The sequence below is a fragment of the Anomalospiza imberbis genome, chromosome 1, assembly GCF_031753505.1.
Source record: "Anomalospiza imberbis isolate Cuckoo-Finch-1a 21T00152 chromosome 1, ASM3175350v1, whole genome shotgun sequence".
Lineage (NCBI taxonomy): Eukaryota > Metazoa > Chordata > Aves > Passeriformes > Viduidae > Anomalospiza > Anomalospiza imberbis.
In genome coordinates, this window is record NC_089681.1 from 127,697,164 (window position 1) to 127,713,777 (window position 16,614).

Sequence of the window (16,614 nt, forward strand, 5' to 3'; positions counted from 1 at the left end):
TCTAGCATTAGTGTAGATGCCCTTACCCTCAGAGTAACTCCTGCTGCACTTTCTGTCCTTCTGAGTTCCCACCTGTGATCAGCTCTCCAGTTTTGTGAGAGTTACTGACATTCAGCTAAAGGCTCTGTGTTACATGTGAGATCTCTCCTGCTGGGGTTGCCACTGTGCTGCCTGCAACTGGCCCTTTTCAGCATCTTGGCAGCCCCTCCAAATGCTGCCACCAGACAGACATCCCTGAGGGCCACCAGCCCCTCTGCATCCTTCCGCTGATGCAGTAGCTTTTCCTCACTGCAGTTCTTCCACCACCGTGGAGAACAAAGACAGGCTGCTCCTGAAGTGCAAGCCTGGGAGGAGAAAGAGCCAGAGCCAGTCCCTGGGTGCTGATTGCTAAGCTGGCTTTGCTGTTCCCTTCTGCCTCTGCTCCAGCATCAGCCACAGCCCCTCTAAATCTGAAGAGTACATGGGAAGTCCAGAAAACACAGGAGTGCTTCTGCCTTTAAGACAGACCAACTAACCTGCTCTGTAGTGGCTCAAACACTGAGATAGGATGTGGAATATATGCAAACCCTCCTCTGTCTGTGTTCTGCTGTGCTGGCTGAGAAGAGGCAGTACTGCAGGCTGAGGTTTGGGTGAGCAGGGGCCCTGAACAGTAAATGTATGTACTGACACCTCTTGGCTCCTGCACCATTCCTTTCTGACAAGCCTAATGGCTTTCACCCACTGGTAGGAAAAGAGTAACTGCTCCTTTCTTGAGCAAAAGGGACAGCTCTAATGAGCAGGACGTCAGTGCCAGGGCTTGTGCCTGGGGCTGTGTTGCTGTACAGGAAGGACGGTGTCATCCCACTTCCTCTGCACAGCTGAGTGGGCTGGGGGTCTTGCTATATCCCCTCCTGCCCACAGAAAGCCTCTGCTCCACCCTGAGCCCTCCACCACTGGCTTGCTGGCACAGACACTGTGGTGTAAGGCACGTCCCTGGGCACAAGAGCTGTGTGAGGCTGAAGAGCAGCCAGTGGCACGTTGGCCCTTCCAAAGGCCAGCAGCTTCCCTCTGCTGCCGCGGCAGACACTCATACACACCCACGTACCAACAGTGCCCCGGCTATTTGTGATGTTTGTATCCCAATAGTGCTGCTGCAGGGGTCAGTGATGGCTGGAGGGGCAGACTTGGGGCAGAAAATCACACAGCTAATTGATTTGTCTCTGGGGGGTGGCTCTGCATTAGCAGGTCTGTGCACAGACTGTGCTTACAGCTCCTCTCCAAAACGCTCAGTTGATCTGGGGGCTTGAGCACTGCCCAGGTTTTATTGTTTGCCCATGAAGGCTTTGGTGACAAGGACTCATCTGTTTGGACCACAGTTCTGAGTCTTTTGCTGCCCATGGTGTGCAGCCCTTCCACAGAGCAGAGCCAACCCTGAATGAGGGCAGCTTTTGTCTCATCCCTTCGCTGTACTTTGGCATTACCCTAACTCTGGCTTTCCCACTCCTTCCTTAGCAACTTCTCTCCCTGCAGGACACTTTCAGCTTCCCTCCTAAGTGGTGTACTTTCTTACAGGAACTTGTAATCCATTTTCAGCCTTGAAGAACAGATATCGTTCCCGGAGGCCAAGCTGAAAGAACTGCTCTGAAGGAAGTTCTCACAGTAAGGAGAGGTTGGGCTATTCACTCATTTGTGATTAGCCATCAGTGGCTTGCACTAGCATTCTAAAGTGATTATTGTAGGATTGTGCCACTTTTTGTTCTGAAGTGCTATGTTCTAAAGAGTTACATCACATATCAGTAGCAGTGATACAGCTGAAATGCCAATCAGTCCCTCTGTGGGTCCTGGATTTACTCTCTGGTCGTAGAAGGGCAACAGCCACTTCTCTCAGCAGTGCAGAAGTAACCTACCAAAACATTTTCACATTTTATTGTTGCTTAAAACATCTTCAAATTAGCAAATTTACATGTTGTTGGATCTTGTCAAACTTCTATTTTTTTAATTGATTTTGGCCTTTCAGAAAATCAAGACTGTCTTCACTCATCACTGTTTTTTTTTTTTCTGTTCTAAACTGCTCCTGTGCTGAAGATTTTCCCATTGGTCTGCCTACAGATGGAACCATGGGCAAGTGTGGGGCCTTATCTTTTCCTACAGCATTTGAGAGGAGAGACATCATAGCTATCTGCTGTTACTGACACTAACAGTTTGACCTGAGGCGAGGAGGGCAGGAAGCCCATTGCCAACCCCCTCCACAGCTATCCCAGCCTTGCAGCGCAGAGGTGGGATTGGAGCAGGGCACCAGTGTTCAGGTGGGCAGGACACAGATGGCAAGCGGGTGTCGTGCAGCAAGAGCCGTGCTGCTGGGGTACAGCTTCTACCTCCTGGCAGCCTCAGTGCAGAAACAGCAGCGGTGGAAGATGCAGCTCAAGCCTGGCCTCCCAATTACCAAGTAACCTGCACATGGAAAATCCAGGCTTGCAAGCCCAAGGAGAGCATAACCCATCATCTTTAACAGGCTGTAGAAACTGGAGCGGTTCTGGGCATTTCCAAAACCCAGCTGCAGCTATCTGAGGCAACTTGCATGAAGACACATGTATAGATGGCTCCAGGCCTAGGGAGCTGCTCAGCAGACGTATTTTACATGTCAGTATTGGACCCGGAGCATCTTAGTCTATCTATTCCAATTAAGATAATGATTTTATGAACTGAGCATTCTTTTTATCTTCTTGCACGTGGTGCTGTATTAGTGGAAGGTAAGATTTATGATGCAGTCGTTGGGAAACACAAACTGGGTTAGGCAGATTAAGTGCAGTGTTTGGCCTAGATTCTGCCAGATGTAAATCCACTGAAATGACTCTACAAATTGCACAGTCTGTGCCCTTTGATTTTCCCTAACTTAATGCTTTACTAAAATCAAATAAATAAAAGACTTATTAAACATATTCAGTAAAAGAACTGCTGTACTTTGAATGCATAAAATGCCCATTATAAATAACCTACACTTGAGTCTAAAATGTTTTTATGTAACAAAATCAATCCAGATCTTTTAAACACACAAACATTGACCAGTATCAACATGAAGGCAGCCTATTTTTACATCAACCTGCAGCAAAAGACTGCATGCTACACTTCACCTTCATATGAAGAAAAAAGACCATTTTTTTCCTTAATATAAATATATTTTTACTTCTTTCTACATAGTTACAGAGTGTAAATGAGACCCACTTGGGGGGCTTGTAAATCATGCCAATTTGGCCAGGAACTGGGATTAAAATAATCTTTGGCTGAGTAGAAGGAAGTAAAGAACAAGCAGGGCAAGGTACATATTCCCCTGACCCCCTAGCCTGACCCATGCAGCTGTCTGGTTGTCCTCACCATTTATTATTTCTTCTGGAATGACAAAGAAAAGGGCAGAAAAGTGAGGACTCATTACAAATTCTAATAAAGATTCAGGATTTCTCTTTTTATTGCATTCGTTGTCTAACAACAATAATACTCATTGGCAAGAAATTTATTTACACTAACAAATTAACTTCAAACCACAAGGCTTTGTTGTTTGTATTTCAACTGTAAGAAAACAAAGGGCCACCATGATGTTTTCTTTTGATGTCTCCCAATAACTAAATGTTAAACAAAGTTATCCTGGGGAAAACTCAACAATCTAGAGAAGTTCATATCAACCAAGCACAAGAGAACAAGCTCAGACATGGCACTACTGTGTCCTTCATGCAGGTGATCAGACATCAAGATGTACAAACAAAAAGTTCAGGATAACATGCATTTCATATACATTTGACCTCTTTAAAAAAGAACAGAAAAAGGAAAAAATCTGAAGCACAACTATCTCTTCAACCATATAAAAAGAAGCAATGTAAGAAGCCAATTTTTACAGTAAGCACAGTGCATTTTAGTCTTTTAGCTGCCTGGTCTTCTAGCAGTATGTGTAGCACTTGTCAGTGACCAGTGAGATACCATTGCAATATGACTGGAAAATAGGAAAGCAGTATTTGAGTGAATGTGTATGGGAAAGTATAGAGTCAGAAGATGTTCACTGTGCACTCTTCACTTCCAAATAGGCTGGTTACTCCTATGTCTGGTGCCCTGAGATCCCCCTTTCCTTCAGACACTTCTGCACAGGGCCCAAATCCACTCCCACTGGTGGCAGTGGCAAAGGTCCTGCTGGAAACCCAGCACGAGCCCCAGGCTCCCGGGTTACGAGGGTTGGATCTGACCTCGTGAGCTGTGAGCCCTCCTCACCTCTTTGGAAGAAGAGACCTGCCTAACTCAGCAGGTTTCACAAACATCTTGTTCTTAACACAATCCACACTTCCAAAAGAAACAGGCAGCTCAAGGCACTACCACCAAACCTTTCTGTAAGATGTGCATTTTTTAAAATAATTTTTTAATGCTAAAAGCGACAGTACCAGTTGGTACAGCTGGTTAGTAACAGAAAGCTCATTTTATATTGACGGTTTGGAGGGCTCAATGTCATGACTAAGCTATATTATAGCTTTGAAAAAGCAGTTTCACAGGTACAGAAAAAAGTCCAGTAAAATCCACAGTAAGGTTGACAAAAGGGACTGTGCCATCTGCAGATGACCCACATTCCACTCTAGTGAGTGGGCAAGTCTTCTTGGATTTCACCTGTCATCCTGCTCAGAAACTAACTGCTGAAAGTGCTCCAATAAAATTCAAAATTGGGGTTAAAACCACAAAAAAAGTGTTTCCTTGCTAGAACACTGACACCCAACTACATGATGATCCTCTTCCATACTACAGTAGAACAGTGTTCTGCACTATGTGCAAGAGTGGCATTTCTTTCTCTTCTTTCTCTTGGAAGTGGAACACAATTAATTCTCAAAAATTACACTGCCCACCTCTTACTGAGCCAGGAGGTGAAGGTGTAGCAGCTCAGGAGGACAGGAGGCTTTGATGGAAGCAATAAAGTATGAGGAACCCTGATCTCAGGTGTCAAGCACCTCTGAATGTCAATGACAGCTAAGGGCTGGCAAGTATTAGAGGAAAGCTGCTCAGTAATTCTAGTAAAAGTTCAAATCTTGTGGTATCCCTGCAGCAGACTACAGTCATAGCAAAAGAGATGCCATTGCAAAAAAATTTTGAGAAGTTGAAAAAATACAAAATTATTTGTATACACTGAAATACAAACATCTAATGCCATTCGTCTTTTTATTACTGGCTTTTGTTCCACTGTGTAATTCTAACCCATGACCTTCAACAGGCTCCACTCCCAGCAACCCCCACCAGGACCTGCTTAGGGCGGCGCGTGAAATGCAGACAGTGGGCAACACGCTGTGCACTGCAGTGAAGGGGTGCAGCTCCTTCCTCACCCACCCCCTGGCCCTGGTCTCTTTGGGCAGATTGAAACCAAACAGGGCGTTTTAAAAGGATGCTGCACGGGTGCAACAACCCACCCGTGAAGAAATGGGAAGATACAAGCTGGAAGTGAATAATGTCAGTATGTCTGGCTGATTTGAACACTGATTTGAACAGAACAAGGAGCCACTGCTCTCCTCACAATCTCAGAATAAGCACTAGGGTTTTTAGGACTAAAGTAACCTGCAGTGTTGTACATTTCATTTTCTATTTTTGAGACTTCCACTTTTTCCTAACTCTCCATTCTTCACCTTTTTAGAGGCTCTATATATTCACAACTTGCAATACTGCAGCAACGAGCAGAACTAGAGTTTACAGAACTGGCCTACCACCCTAAGCAGGGAGAAAATAACTTGGGCCAGCCTGCTGCAGTCACCCAGGTGTAATGACACAAGCACATGTCCTGAGGTGTAGAAGCACCACACTGCCTGCACAGCAGTTCACTGGTGGCCAGGCAAGTTAACCTAATAAAAAGAGCTGTAGCTCCTCGAATAAATACACAATGTGGGCGACATTATGCCTGCAGGTGAGTCAAACCCTGAAAAAGGCAGTCCAGCCATTCAGCACAGAAAATTTGTGTCTTGTTGTTACATTAATCCCCACATTAGTCTGACTTAGCATTGGTTTACAGGAAGTTTAAGTTAGGAATGATGAAACATCCATCTTTTTCTTTTTTTCTAATAAGTCATAATACAATACAAGGGAAAAAAAATTGCAACACAACTTTAAAGGTCCTATAGAATAGCAAGAAAAGTTTCCAACTGTGCTTCACGTCTGTTATCCGGTGACATTTCTGCACTTCCCAAGACTGAGTTGTCATATTTCATAAAAGGAACCACATAAATCTTTTATCACAGAAAGAACAGCAAAACTCTTGTCATTGTTCTGTTTCCTTCGTTTGCACACATTGATCAAAATGCATTCTAATGGTTTCAATTTAAATGTAACCCACTAGATTTTTTGAAGTTATATTTTTGTTGATGTTTTTAGTCTGAGAATAACAAAATAACATTATCACAAAGCACTAAAAATCCCCTGAATACTTAAAGGACTTAAGTTGAATTAGTTATTCTGCAGAGTAAGAACGTGATTTACAAAGAGATTAACTAGGCACCATTTTAAGAAGCAAGAATGAAAACTCAATATATAATGCCAAGCAGTCTGCTCTGGTTTCTAAATAAAAAAAAAAGAACATAAAACAGAGACACTGCCTTAGATTATTATATACAACCACTTAAACATTACTACAATGTAAACATAATTTAAAAAGAAAATCATCATCTAATGCATTTATGAACATTTTATTTAAAATATTAAACTTCCAGTTTCTTCCAGGTAACCTCTAAGAATGCTACGTTTTATGAGGGTGTTAAACATTTGTAGATTTTTTCTCCTATGCATGAACACAGAAGGATCTACTGCAATGTGTCATTTTTTGTTAGCAGGTGTATTTTGCTGCTGGTGGGTTATCTCAAGAAAAGTAGCACAAGCCTTTAGAAATATCAGCAAGTATCTTTTATGATAATTTCAATTTTAGATCTGAATAAAATTTACATCAAAAACTTGTAGAAATTGGATTTGGAAGGAAAAATAAAGCTAATGCTAAGTAGATCCGTTGTGTATAAATTTTGAATGAACTAGGCTCTCTCAGTTTACAGACCATTTTACATGTCAAAGAAATTATTAGGATCAAGAGAAATGTAACTATTAACAGCGCACCCTAAGTGTTCCAAATCTGAGCTTCAGAGAACCTTGCAGACACAAATCTGAATGCCATGAAGTACAGAGCAGAAAAGAAGCCAAGCCAAACTAAAACACACATTTTCTTCAGAGGAATTTTCAATTCTAAGCTGGCATTTTTAGGTTCAAGATTCTAACTTTGCATCACCATCTTAAACAAATTCTGGGTTTGCACAGCTAGATGAAGACTGCCACTTACAGGCTGGGTGAGTGGGAAGTGACATTTCTCAACCGTACCCAGTTAGCTTTGACTGTAGAGCAGTCAGCTCCTGCCTGGAGCAGCTGCTCCAGCAGCTCCTCGTTGTGGAGATCTGCCTATTGTCTGTCCCTTCTTTTGAAGCAATACTGTACAGTTCAGTACTGCTGTTGAGGCAGTAACATCATACACTGCTTCAGTCACAGTCAAAACTACACAGCAGGCTTCATCCCAGAAATCCCTGAAGTATGACCACTGCTAAACCATCAAAACATTCTATAGGCAAAGCCCAAAAATTCAGGTTTTGGTTGGATATTCTTTAAATATAGCAACCAAACAGTTAAAGCGTGGGAGCTTTGGATTAAGTAACCATCACCTCCATGGCAGCATTGACCTTAACAGCAATGTACTGAATTTAATTTTAACCAGGATCACTCATCTTCCTCTTCTTAAAGTGCATTTCTGTAAAAACTGAAAATCTACAGCAAACTCAAGTTTGATAATTGTTTCCAATACCAGCTTCGTAATAGCACAGCACAAAGCTTATTCTCCCAGTGCTTACTGACTGGAGAACGAATTTGAAGATGTGGTGTTCTTCCTGGGGAAAAACTAACTTGAAACAAAATAAACCCAGTTTCCTGTATGAAACACATGAAAAAAAGTGGAGTGTGGTATAAGAAAGTTGCCTGCACACTAGGAGCACAATACAATTTATACAGAATTATTCGCTGTGCTCTAATTAGAAATTCATCCTTGCTCAGATATCTAAAGGATAAATGTTATCCTCAGATTTCTATGTAAACCCACATAACCATTTAAGGCTTTGCCTCCTTCCTGGATTAACTATTGTACAGTTAACAGAAAGAGTTTCAACTTCTGTCCTTTACCCAGGGGGAATATTTACTCTCCTGTCTTTATCTCCAGTGTATAAGAAGTCACTGAACAGTTTTCAGAGCAGTGTTGCTTGAAGGTACTGCCGCAAGATGAAACTTACTCCAGCAGACTGAAATGAGTATCCAAACACCATAAAGAAGATGAACTTCCAGTCAGAAAGTTAAGCCAAATCTTATCAGACAGAGCACAACTCCTTTTATCCAGCTGAAGAAATGTTCTCCAACCATGCTGACTGGCCATCCTATTCAGAAGAGGTGAAGCAGTGGACATGCTCCTCAGCATCATGCTGGTTACTGAAGTGACCAAACACACAGAGCTCAACAGAGTAGTCTGGAACGAAACACCACCACACAAAAATGAAATCTGTTAGCTGTCAACAAGAACAGAACAAACCAAGGGACTGGGATTGTTTCACATGGCAACAGCAATGAGCGTGAACTGGATATGCAGGAAAGAAAACGACACAATATAAATTTCCCTAGTCATTCTATGTACAGCCCGTCTCTCTGTACACAATCTTGGGTGATGAACACAAGAAAGCTGAAGGGGCATCAGAGTGGATAAGAGTTTCTCTTTCCTTGACACGCCTCCACTTGCCAAACACAGCAGCACTTCTACTTATCACTGCTCATTAGTGCCCTCTGTTGCATCTGACGAACACTTGTCTGTTTTCTTTGATCTCCTCTGCAGCTGCTCTTGTTCCTTCTTTCGAAGCTTTTCCCTTTGCTTTTCCATTTTCTCTTGAGCTTTGCGAGCCTTCTCCAAGGATGCTTTCATTTCCTTTAGCTTTCTTTTAATGATTGCTCTGTCCTGGGAAGATGTCATACCAAGAGCCTGAAGTGAGGAAAACAAAATTTAGAAGAATTTCTTATGGTTTAATTGATCACGTTTTATTTTAATATTCTTGTAATAATTCTCCTTAGAAGACTGTAATAACAAAGTCAATCTGTCACAGACTCAGATATATCACTGATGTGCAAGTACTACACTTCATGCTTTCCACTTCTAGAGTATTTAAGACGAGACCTCACTGCCACCACCAATGTTGATTTCATTGATCAAATAAGGCAAATAAACTATTTTATTAAAATCATGTAAGTCCACATAGAACAAGACTTTCACATTTTCGCTGCTAAGCCTTAGTCAAAAGTTCACCTGCAGTCTTCTAAGACACTTAGAGTTAGTGAAGTGCCACCAGAAAAATCAGAAGTGAAATACCAAACTTGGACTTTCAGATTTACAGAGCTTTCTGCAAATCCATCCTGTATTTTTGACTGAAGCAGGCCCATATTTTTACTACAAGAAACAACACATACTTTATACGTCAAAACTGTATTTAGTTCTAACATACTACAACTGGAATCAGCTTATGCCTCCCATATCCCATGAATCCATTATTCCCTTGCTACTTCTGATATATGTCTATTCACTGTCTTCTCAGAATCGCCCTTTCACAAAATAGAGCTGGATGAGAAATATGTGCATGCAAATACCACTTTCACACACGGCTGTTTGATTTGCACATGCAAAATGGGTACATTATATACACTAAGAATTTTCACAAAGCAAAGGCTTTGCATTTCTGAAGCTTCTGAATCCAAGTGCATATGGGAATTTCTTCAACTGTTGCTGTTGCTTTATATTTCTGTTTATTATTCTGGCCTATCATGACTCCATACACAAAAATTTGCTGCTTTCTGGATGAATTCTCACTGCCTTTGAGATGATGTAAAGTGATGAAAAATACTATAGTTTATCTTGAAGCCCAGTCAGTTAATTACCTTGAGCTTACTGCCATCCAGCTGAAGGAGATGCTCCCCATTAATGTTCTGGGCACTGAATTCAGAAACATATTGTTCAAGGTTCAGACTCATCAACCAGTGGGAAACCTGCTGCACACTCCACTCGTGAACAGCACAACTCTGACACTGACTGTGCTTTGGAGACTGTCCATCGTCAAGGATCTGTGACAAAAATGTTCCATGTTATTATTAAAGGGTAACACAGATGAGTAACAACATTTTTCTGCACAAACCGCCAGCATTAGAGCACAGGTATCTGGACTATTTTTGCACTACAATAATAACAATTTCACACTGCTGTATTACATCTTGATCTAACCGGACACCTAAGAATGAATCATAGAAGAAAAAGAACTATAGAATCATCGAAGAAAAAGGAACTGGCCTTCCTTTAAACCCAAGCAGGGGCTGAAATGGCCAGGTGGCACAATTCAAACCACATATGCTCCCATTCCCTCACAAGACCTTTTCCTTCAAATTAGCAGATTTCTAAAGGATGCAATGAATTGTGCATTCCACTTCCTGGGTTCATTCACAGATATTAATTCTTTGTTTAAGCTTTTAAAAAAGTATCAGGGGAAAATAAAACCCTCAGAAAACCACTCTAGAGTTCCAAGTGATGATATCAAACAGCTAGCGAGACTGATACTGTCTATGGAAGAAGACTTAGGAGATGACACAGAGGAGTGGTACGGGACACACAGTGATCCCACAGCCCTGGCCCTGCTCTCACCACCTTGTGCTGCTGTGGGTGAGAGCACAAACCCCACCAAAAAGGGCAAGTGTGGCGTCAATTGCTGGAGCAGACCCATGTCCCTGCTCTGCCACTTTATTCCACCTGTGGGTATGCCAGTGGGGCCTGAAACAAAAGCTATTCTGTCCTGGCTGTAGTCAGCAAAGCAGCTGCTACAGGCTGCAGCAGCTGTCTGCTGTTAAAGAAGTTTTTACATTAGGTTAGATGATGCTGGGAGCTCTCTCAGCTTCTGGCTGTCCAGTTGTCAGGCTGGACACTATCTTTTTCTTCTGCTATTGCCAGCATGAGCTCAGCACAGCTGATGCTTGGTCTGGTAGATTTGCTTTGACACTCCTCCTGCTTCCAGCATACCACAAAAACTGCAGTTTGCTGTGGCCTTGAAAACTCCCATCAACAATGAGAGGGCAACTCAAGACAAGGAAAGAGGAGTCAGTGACATCTGTGTGTTCTGTGCCAACAAGGGTATTTGCTACTCAACACAAGACAAGAAAAGTGACTCTGCAGAAAAGACAGTACATTGCCACGCGACGGTCACGCGATTCACCACAACAGCACGCTAGTAATCTCACCTCATCATCAATCATATCCAGGCTCTGAGTGAGGGAGCAACAAAGAAACAGGAAAGAAAAGCATTATAGAAACAAAATACCAAACACATAACAGCATGTAAAAGTTCAGGCAACGGCAGCACCAAGGTATGCAAACAGATATGGCTACTTAAAACCAACAAGATTTCTTTAAAAAGAATTATTTCCAGAAGCAAAGAGGTTCTATTGAAAGCTCACCACACACAAGATTTGGCAGCTAAATTTGACACTTCATCAATGAAACCCCTCTGGAGTTTCTGATCTTGATACCCTAGAACTGGTGGGAACCTCTCTGATGGCTCCAATTTCCAAGAGCAAAAGTTCCTTAATTAGAGGAGAACCAACTGCAAGAACCGGGTTCCCTCCCCACCCTTCCATTTTTTATTTTTCTTCAAATGATGATGGGGCTCCTCGGGAAGCCAGAGCGGAGGAGTGCTTGCAGCAATGCACTGTGGAAAGCTGAGGAGCAGCACCAGCCTCCTCCCTGCCCAGTGTGGCCAGGGAGGTTTCCAGGACAGCTCTTGCTGAAGATGCTGCCTCATCTGGAGGCAGCAATTTGGCACACAGCAAACATGGATGGAGAAAACACATTCATTTTTATGGACTTGCTCAGGCTTGGCATTTTAGAAGTAATAAAGTAGAAAGCTGAACATGCAAAATGAAAGGATTTTCAAGCTTTTAATTCAATACCACTCAGAACAGGACATTGCCACAATCAAATACATAAGGGGAATTAAACATGTTAAGAAAATGAAGCGCATTATCAAGAAAGTACTAACACTAAATGAAGTGCAAGTGATGACGTTGCTATTTTCAGTAATTTACAGCATATGCAGACCTCTGTGCTGTCTCCTTTTGTTATAAATTTTTGTCCTTAATTACCTGCAGTAAAAGCAACCTCAAAAGAATGGTTGGGTTTGTAGACTTGCAGTTTGGGAAATAGAGTCACACGGAACAGCTCTCATTCTTTAAACCCAAGTAAACCACGCAGGCAGTAATAAAAAACCTACCTATCATTAAAACTACAAAAAAAAACCAAAACGGTATAGAAGCTATAGATACTTCAAGTTCTCCCTCTCTAGTAAAAACAATTTGGCTCAAATCTCTCATGAAAAATGTGAAGTTCTTATGGAGTGTTTGTAAAAGAACAAATGCACAAGTTTCCTGGCTCCACAGGATGTGCTGTCAGCTACTGTCAAATTGTACAACCTTACCCACAACTGAGTTACAAAACTAATATCTTAAGAAGAGTATTTTCAATACATTATATTCAGCTCAAATATGTCACCAATTTACAGGGTTAGGAATGCCTTTTTACTTTATCATTCTATGAAAAAACTCTGGTTTGGAGTAATTGATTTCAAATCCACTGTGCAAAGCAAGGACAAAGAATGCAAAGTGGATTAAGACATACACGTTATAATCAATACACACACATTCAGGTACAGTAACACACAATTACTGCATGTACAGGTCATTCTACCAGGGTAAAAACTGGGGTAGGTGAAGGTGCCCTACTTCTCCACTACATTTACCAAACTATATATGTTTGGTATATCAAAGCTGTCCCAGGCCTAGTTTAGTGTATTTATATCTATATCTGTACCTATGTCCATATGTACGTACTTTAGAAATTTAGAAACCAAGATTAATTTCTATCTCAAATCCTACTGCCTAAAACCTTTCCTTTATTATTTGAGTAATCAAGCCAGATTCTACAGGAAAAAGAAAGCCACTTTTTCCCAAATTAAACAATTTCATCCGCATACCTCATCTGATGACAGTACTAAGGAGTGCGAGAAGCCTGGTGTTTTAGGTTCTGCTCCTAAACCACTCAAATCAGCTGAACTTGTGCTGCTGGGACTGAAATCATCATTGAATGTGAAATTCTGTGGAGAAAAAGAGGAGTAAGAATGAAAAAAATATTATTTAGATGCATTTAAAAGGGAAATTTGCTTTCTGTCTTCCATGTTGGCATAGCTCAGGAGTGATTTCAATCATTTACCAAACCAATCACAATACACATGAGGAAGCCTAATGTTTTATAGTGGTACTATTTACAGGATGCGCAGTATTTTTACCACTCTCTACTCCATGAGACACCTTTGCCAGCTTAATGCCTCAATGAATATCAAAGGTGTCTAAAAGCAATATCCAGACTCTTATGATGCTGGCTCTCAGCCTGGAGCTAAATTACTGCTTCTGCAGGTTAATCACTAGCATTTGCTGTCCTACTTAGGAGAAGTGTAGCACGGGCAGCAGCGCAAAGAATAGGACAGAGAATTAATGAACAGAGAGAAGTGAAAACTCCTATTGAAAGAGCAAGGAGAATATGCTGTGAATCCACTTCTGAGTCCCAAACAATCTCCTTGAAAAGTGAAAGGATCCTCCCTCTTTGCCTGTGCCTTTAGAAAAAAACTGAAACTGAAAGTAACAAATATCTTTGGATATTGAATATTATTTACTGAACTAATAACCATAAAACAAACCCTGTTTTTTCTTAACAATGCAATGAGACACATCACATCTTACAGCAAATAATAGCAAAAGCAGGCACATATTTTTCAGGAATACAACAAAATTACCATTAGAATAAGACAAAAATTAACAAGCATTTCACACTAGAGGGAGAACAATGAAAAAAGCAAAATATATAAAAGATTAAGCACACAATGATATTCCATTTAACTTGAATACACACTCGACAATACAGAGACCTCTACTCTCTACTCTAACATCTAAATGAGTATTAAATCAAATTCACCTTTGACCTTCACTTTAGAAACTGAAACAAGAGAAACAACACAAAAAAAGTTATCCTTCTATCTGCCCCCATCAAATACTTGACCGTGCTTTCCTGTAAACAGAAAGACTTCCAAAAATATCAAGTGTTGGTCCTCTTAGCTTCGCTGGAAATCCAGCTAAATGTTGGTATCATGCTGTGCTTTGAAAGCCTGAATAGCAGTACAGAAACTCTTCATTTAAGAGCCTGCAAACTTTACAGAGAACATAAGAATATTTTTGTGACCATTTTTCTCTCACCTACGTTTAGAATTCCTGATCTGTTTTTCCCAGCTCTTTATAGAGGAGAAGAAAATCTGAGCAGCTTCCTTAGCTGCTTCCTTAGCCCACACAGCGCTCTTAGGCCAGGAGTTCAACAGCTCTACCTCCTGTTGTGTGAAAAACATATTTTTCTTTTTTAAGTACTCTGATTTTTCTTTCACCTCTATTTTCTGCAAGCTTTAGCTTTACAATGATTTTAAGCTTTTCAGATTTAATTTTTTACAGCAAAACCACAAGATAGCCAAGGCCCGGTAGGATTTAGGATAGCCCCCACAACCTCAACCTAATACTGTCTAAAAAGGTGTGCTTTTTCCCCCATTTGAAAATTATTTTTAAACAATGTTTGCTTAAATACATAAAAAGGATTTATGGGTCTAAATTTTTTTCCCCTAAAAGAGAAGAGGTAAGCAAAATAATTTCTGTTCAGAGATTTCATTGGGGGTCTTCTCTATCAAGCTGATTTGGACTGTTGTAAGCCTTGTGTTGCTCTCCCTGCCAGGTAACACAAGAACAGCTATGATCTTGCATAGCCAAGAGCACAGTAGAAGTAATGCATCACCAGCTTTTGGCATCAAAAAAGTATGAAATGCCTGTGGAAACTGCTATTACGAACATGCATTTGGTGGTAGAAGACAGAGAAATGAGATTTCTGATTCATATTCCAACAAAAAGTTGAGAACCAGATCTGTTTCTTTCTATCAGACAAATATTAAAAAATCAACTGCTATAAGTCATAAGAAGTTACAGGCAAAGAAATATTTTCCAGAAGTGAAAACAAACATGAGAAAGCCAAGTATAATACTATAAATAAGGGTTATTTAAGGAAATGTCATGCTGAAACATTCATGCACATAGAAAGGAATCACACAGATGTATTAAATTGCAATATTTCATATTTATAGTTCAAGCATCTTCATACAGAGAATTAAATCCAACATCCAGCATGCATGACAAACAGATTTCATTACTGGGGGAAAAAAGGCAGATGATTGACAGCATACAGCATTTCTTCGCTTGCAAACACCTCATTTGAACATGGGTATTCCCACTACCAGTCCTGAAGAATGAAGAGAAGATCTATAACTGAATACACAAATCTAGCATTTGTTCAATGCATCCAAATGCTAATTTCCACTGGCACCACTTGCTTTTGTTACGGTACAGCACACCACAGTTAGTTTACTGGAAGAATGTACATTAAGACAGAGTAAAAAAGGTAGAACAGGGAATGGTACAATGACAGAGATGTTCTGTTTGGATGGGCTGTTACCGTACAATGAACACCATGCACTGTTTATTGTAGTAGTCACGTATTGGCCTGTTCTTTTTTCCAGAATCACAAAGCCAATTATGCTACTCAACACAGTGGGAATAAGGTAGTTTTTATTTTCTACCTTTGACCCTTTTTTAGCTGGGCTTAAATTTTCAGAGGAAGGCTCAGTTGAGCTGGTAGGCGACGGCAGGTTGCTGGAAGAATTGGATCCCTTGCCGCTCTCTCCATACCATGTGAATGGTACACAGTGTGGGAGAGAAGAGGATCGCTCAGCTAAAGATTTAGTGTTTGCTGGTTTCTGCAGCATCTCTCTGACAGTCCTGTTTAAGAGAAAGGAGCAGGAATATGCATTAGATTATAAAAGAAGGGGAAACAAAATGCCACAGAGGCAGTTAATTGTAAAGAGTGATATTCCCTGTAGCTGTGACTAAAGAACTGAGTGGCATGCAGCTGGTAGGGGCATGCCTGAAATATCTCTTTCAGTAAAAGAAAAAAAAAGCATGTTCTTTTGATTCTTTTTCTAACTCAAGCTTTCTTAAGACAACGTACACCCAGCAAATGGAGACAGATGCCAGCTGAAAATGCCTATACTCCCACTGCTCAGATGAGAACCAGCTCCTGTCAAGAAGCCACACGTTGTGTTTGTGCATTTCTGAGCCCCAGTGGTATCTCAGCATGATTAAATCATTAGACTCAGCACTGACCCACAGAAGATCTGGCTTGGATTTTGAGCACAGGCAAAATGAGTCAGATGCATCTGTATCCATCTATGGAGATGTTCCTTTGTTACAACAGCTAAATACACATGAAGTACTATTATCTTGCTTTAAAATTAATTAAATATTAAGAATATTGATGTAGAAAAATGAAAGAAACACCTATGGGACTTTGTCAGGTTCTCTCTTTTTAATAACAAAGATTGCAGTAATCAAGTC

General features: G+C 41.0%; 1 protein-coding gene across 8 annotated transcripts in view; it reads right to left on the reverse strand.

The window, feature by feature from the left end:
• Positions 1-8,372: 8,372 nt before the first annotated feature.
• The window catches only part of PPP1R9A (protein phosphatase 1 regulatory subunit 9A), a 125,449-nt gene continuing 117,207 nt past the window's right edge, over positions 8,373-16,614 (reverse strand). For 3 of the 8 annotated variants that reach the window (XM_068210767.1, XM_068210782.1, XM_068210764.1), the window contains 5 exons: positions 15,801-15,999; positions 13,113-13,232; positions 11,326-11,349; positions 9,982-10,164; positions 8,373-9,034 (listed from right to left, as the gene is read on the reverse strand). In XM_068210767.1, the coding sequence (XP_068066868.1) occupies positions 8,822-9,034; positions 9,982-10,164; positions 11,326-11,349; positions 13,113-13,232; positions 15,801-15,999 (739 nt within the window). In that variant the 3' untranslated portion in view covers positions 8,373-8,821. Of the gene's footprint in view, positions 9,035-9,981; positions 10,165-11,325; positions 11,350-13,112; positions 13,233-14,389; positions 14,514-15,800; positions 16,000-16,614 lie in introns of those variants that run through there. The other 5 variants (XR_011005522.1, XM_068210776.1, XM_068210800.1 and 2 more) reach the window with 5 other exon arrangements.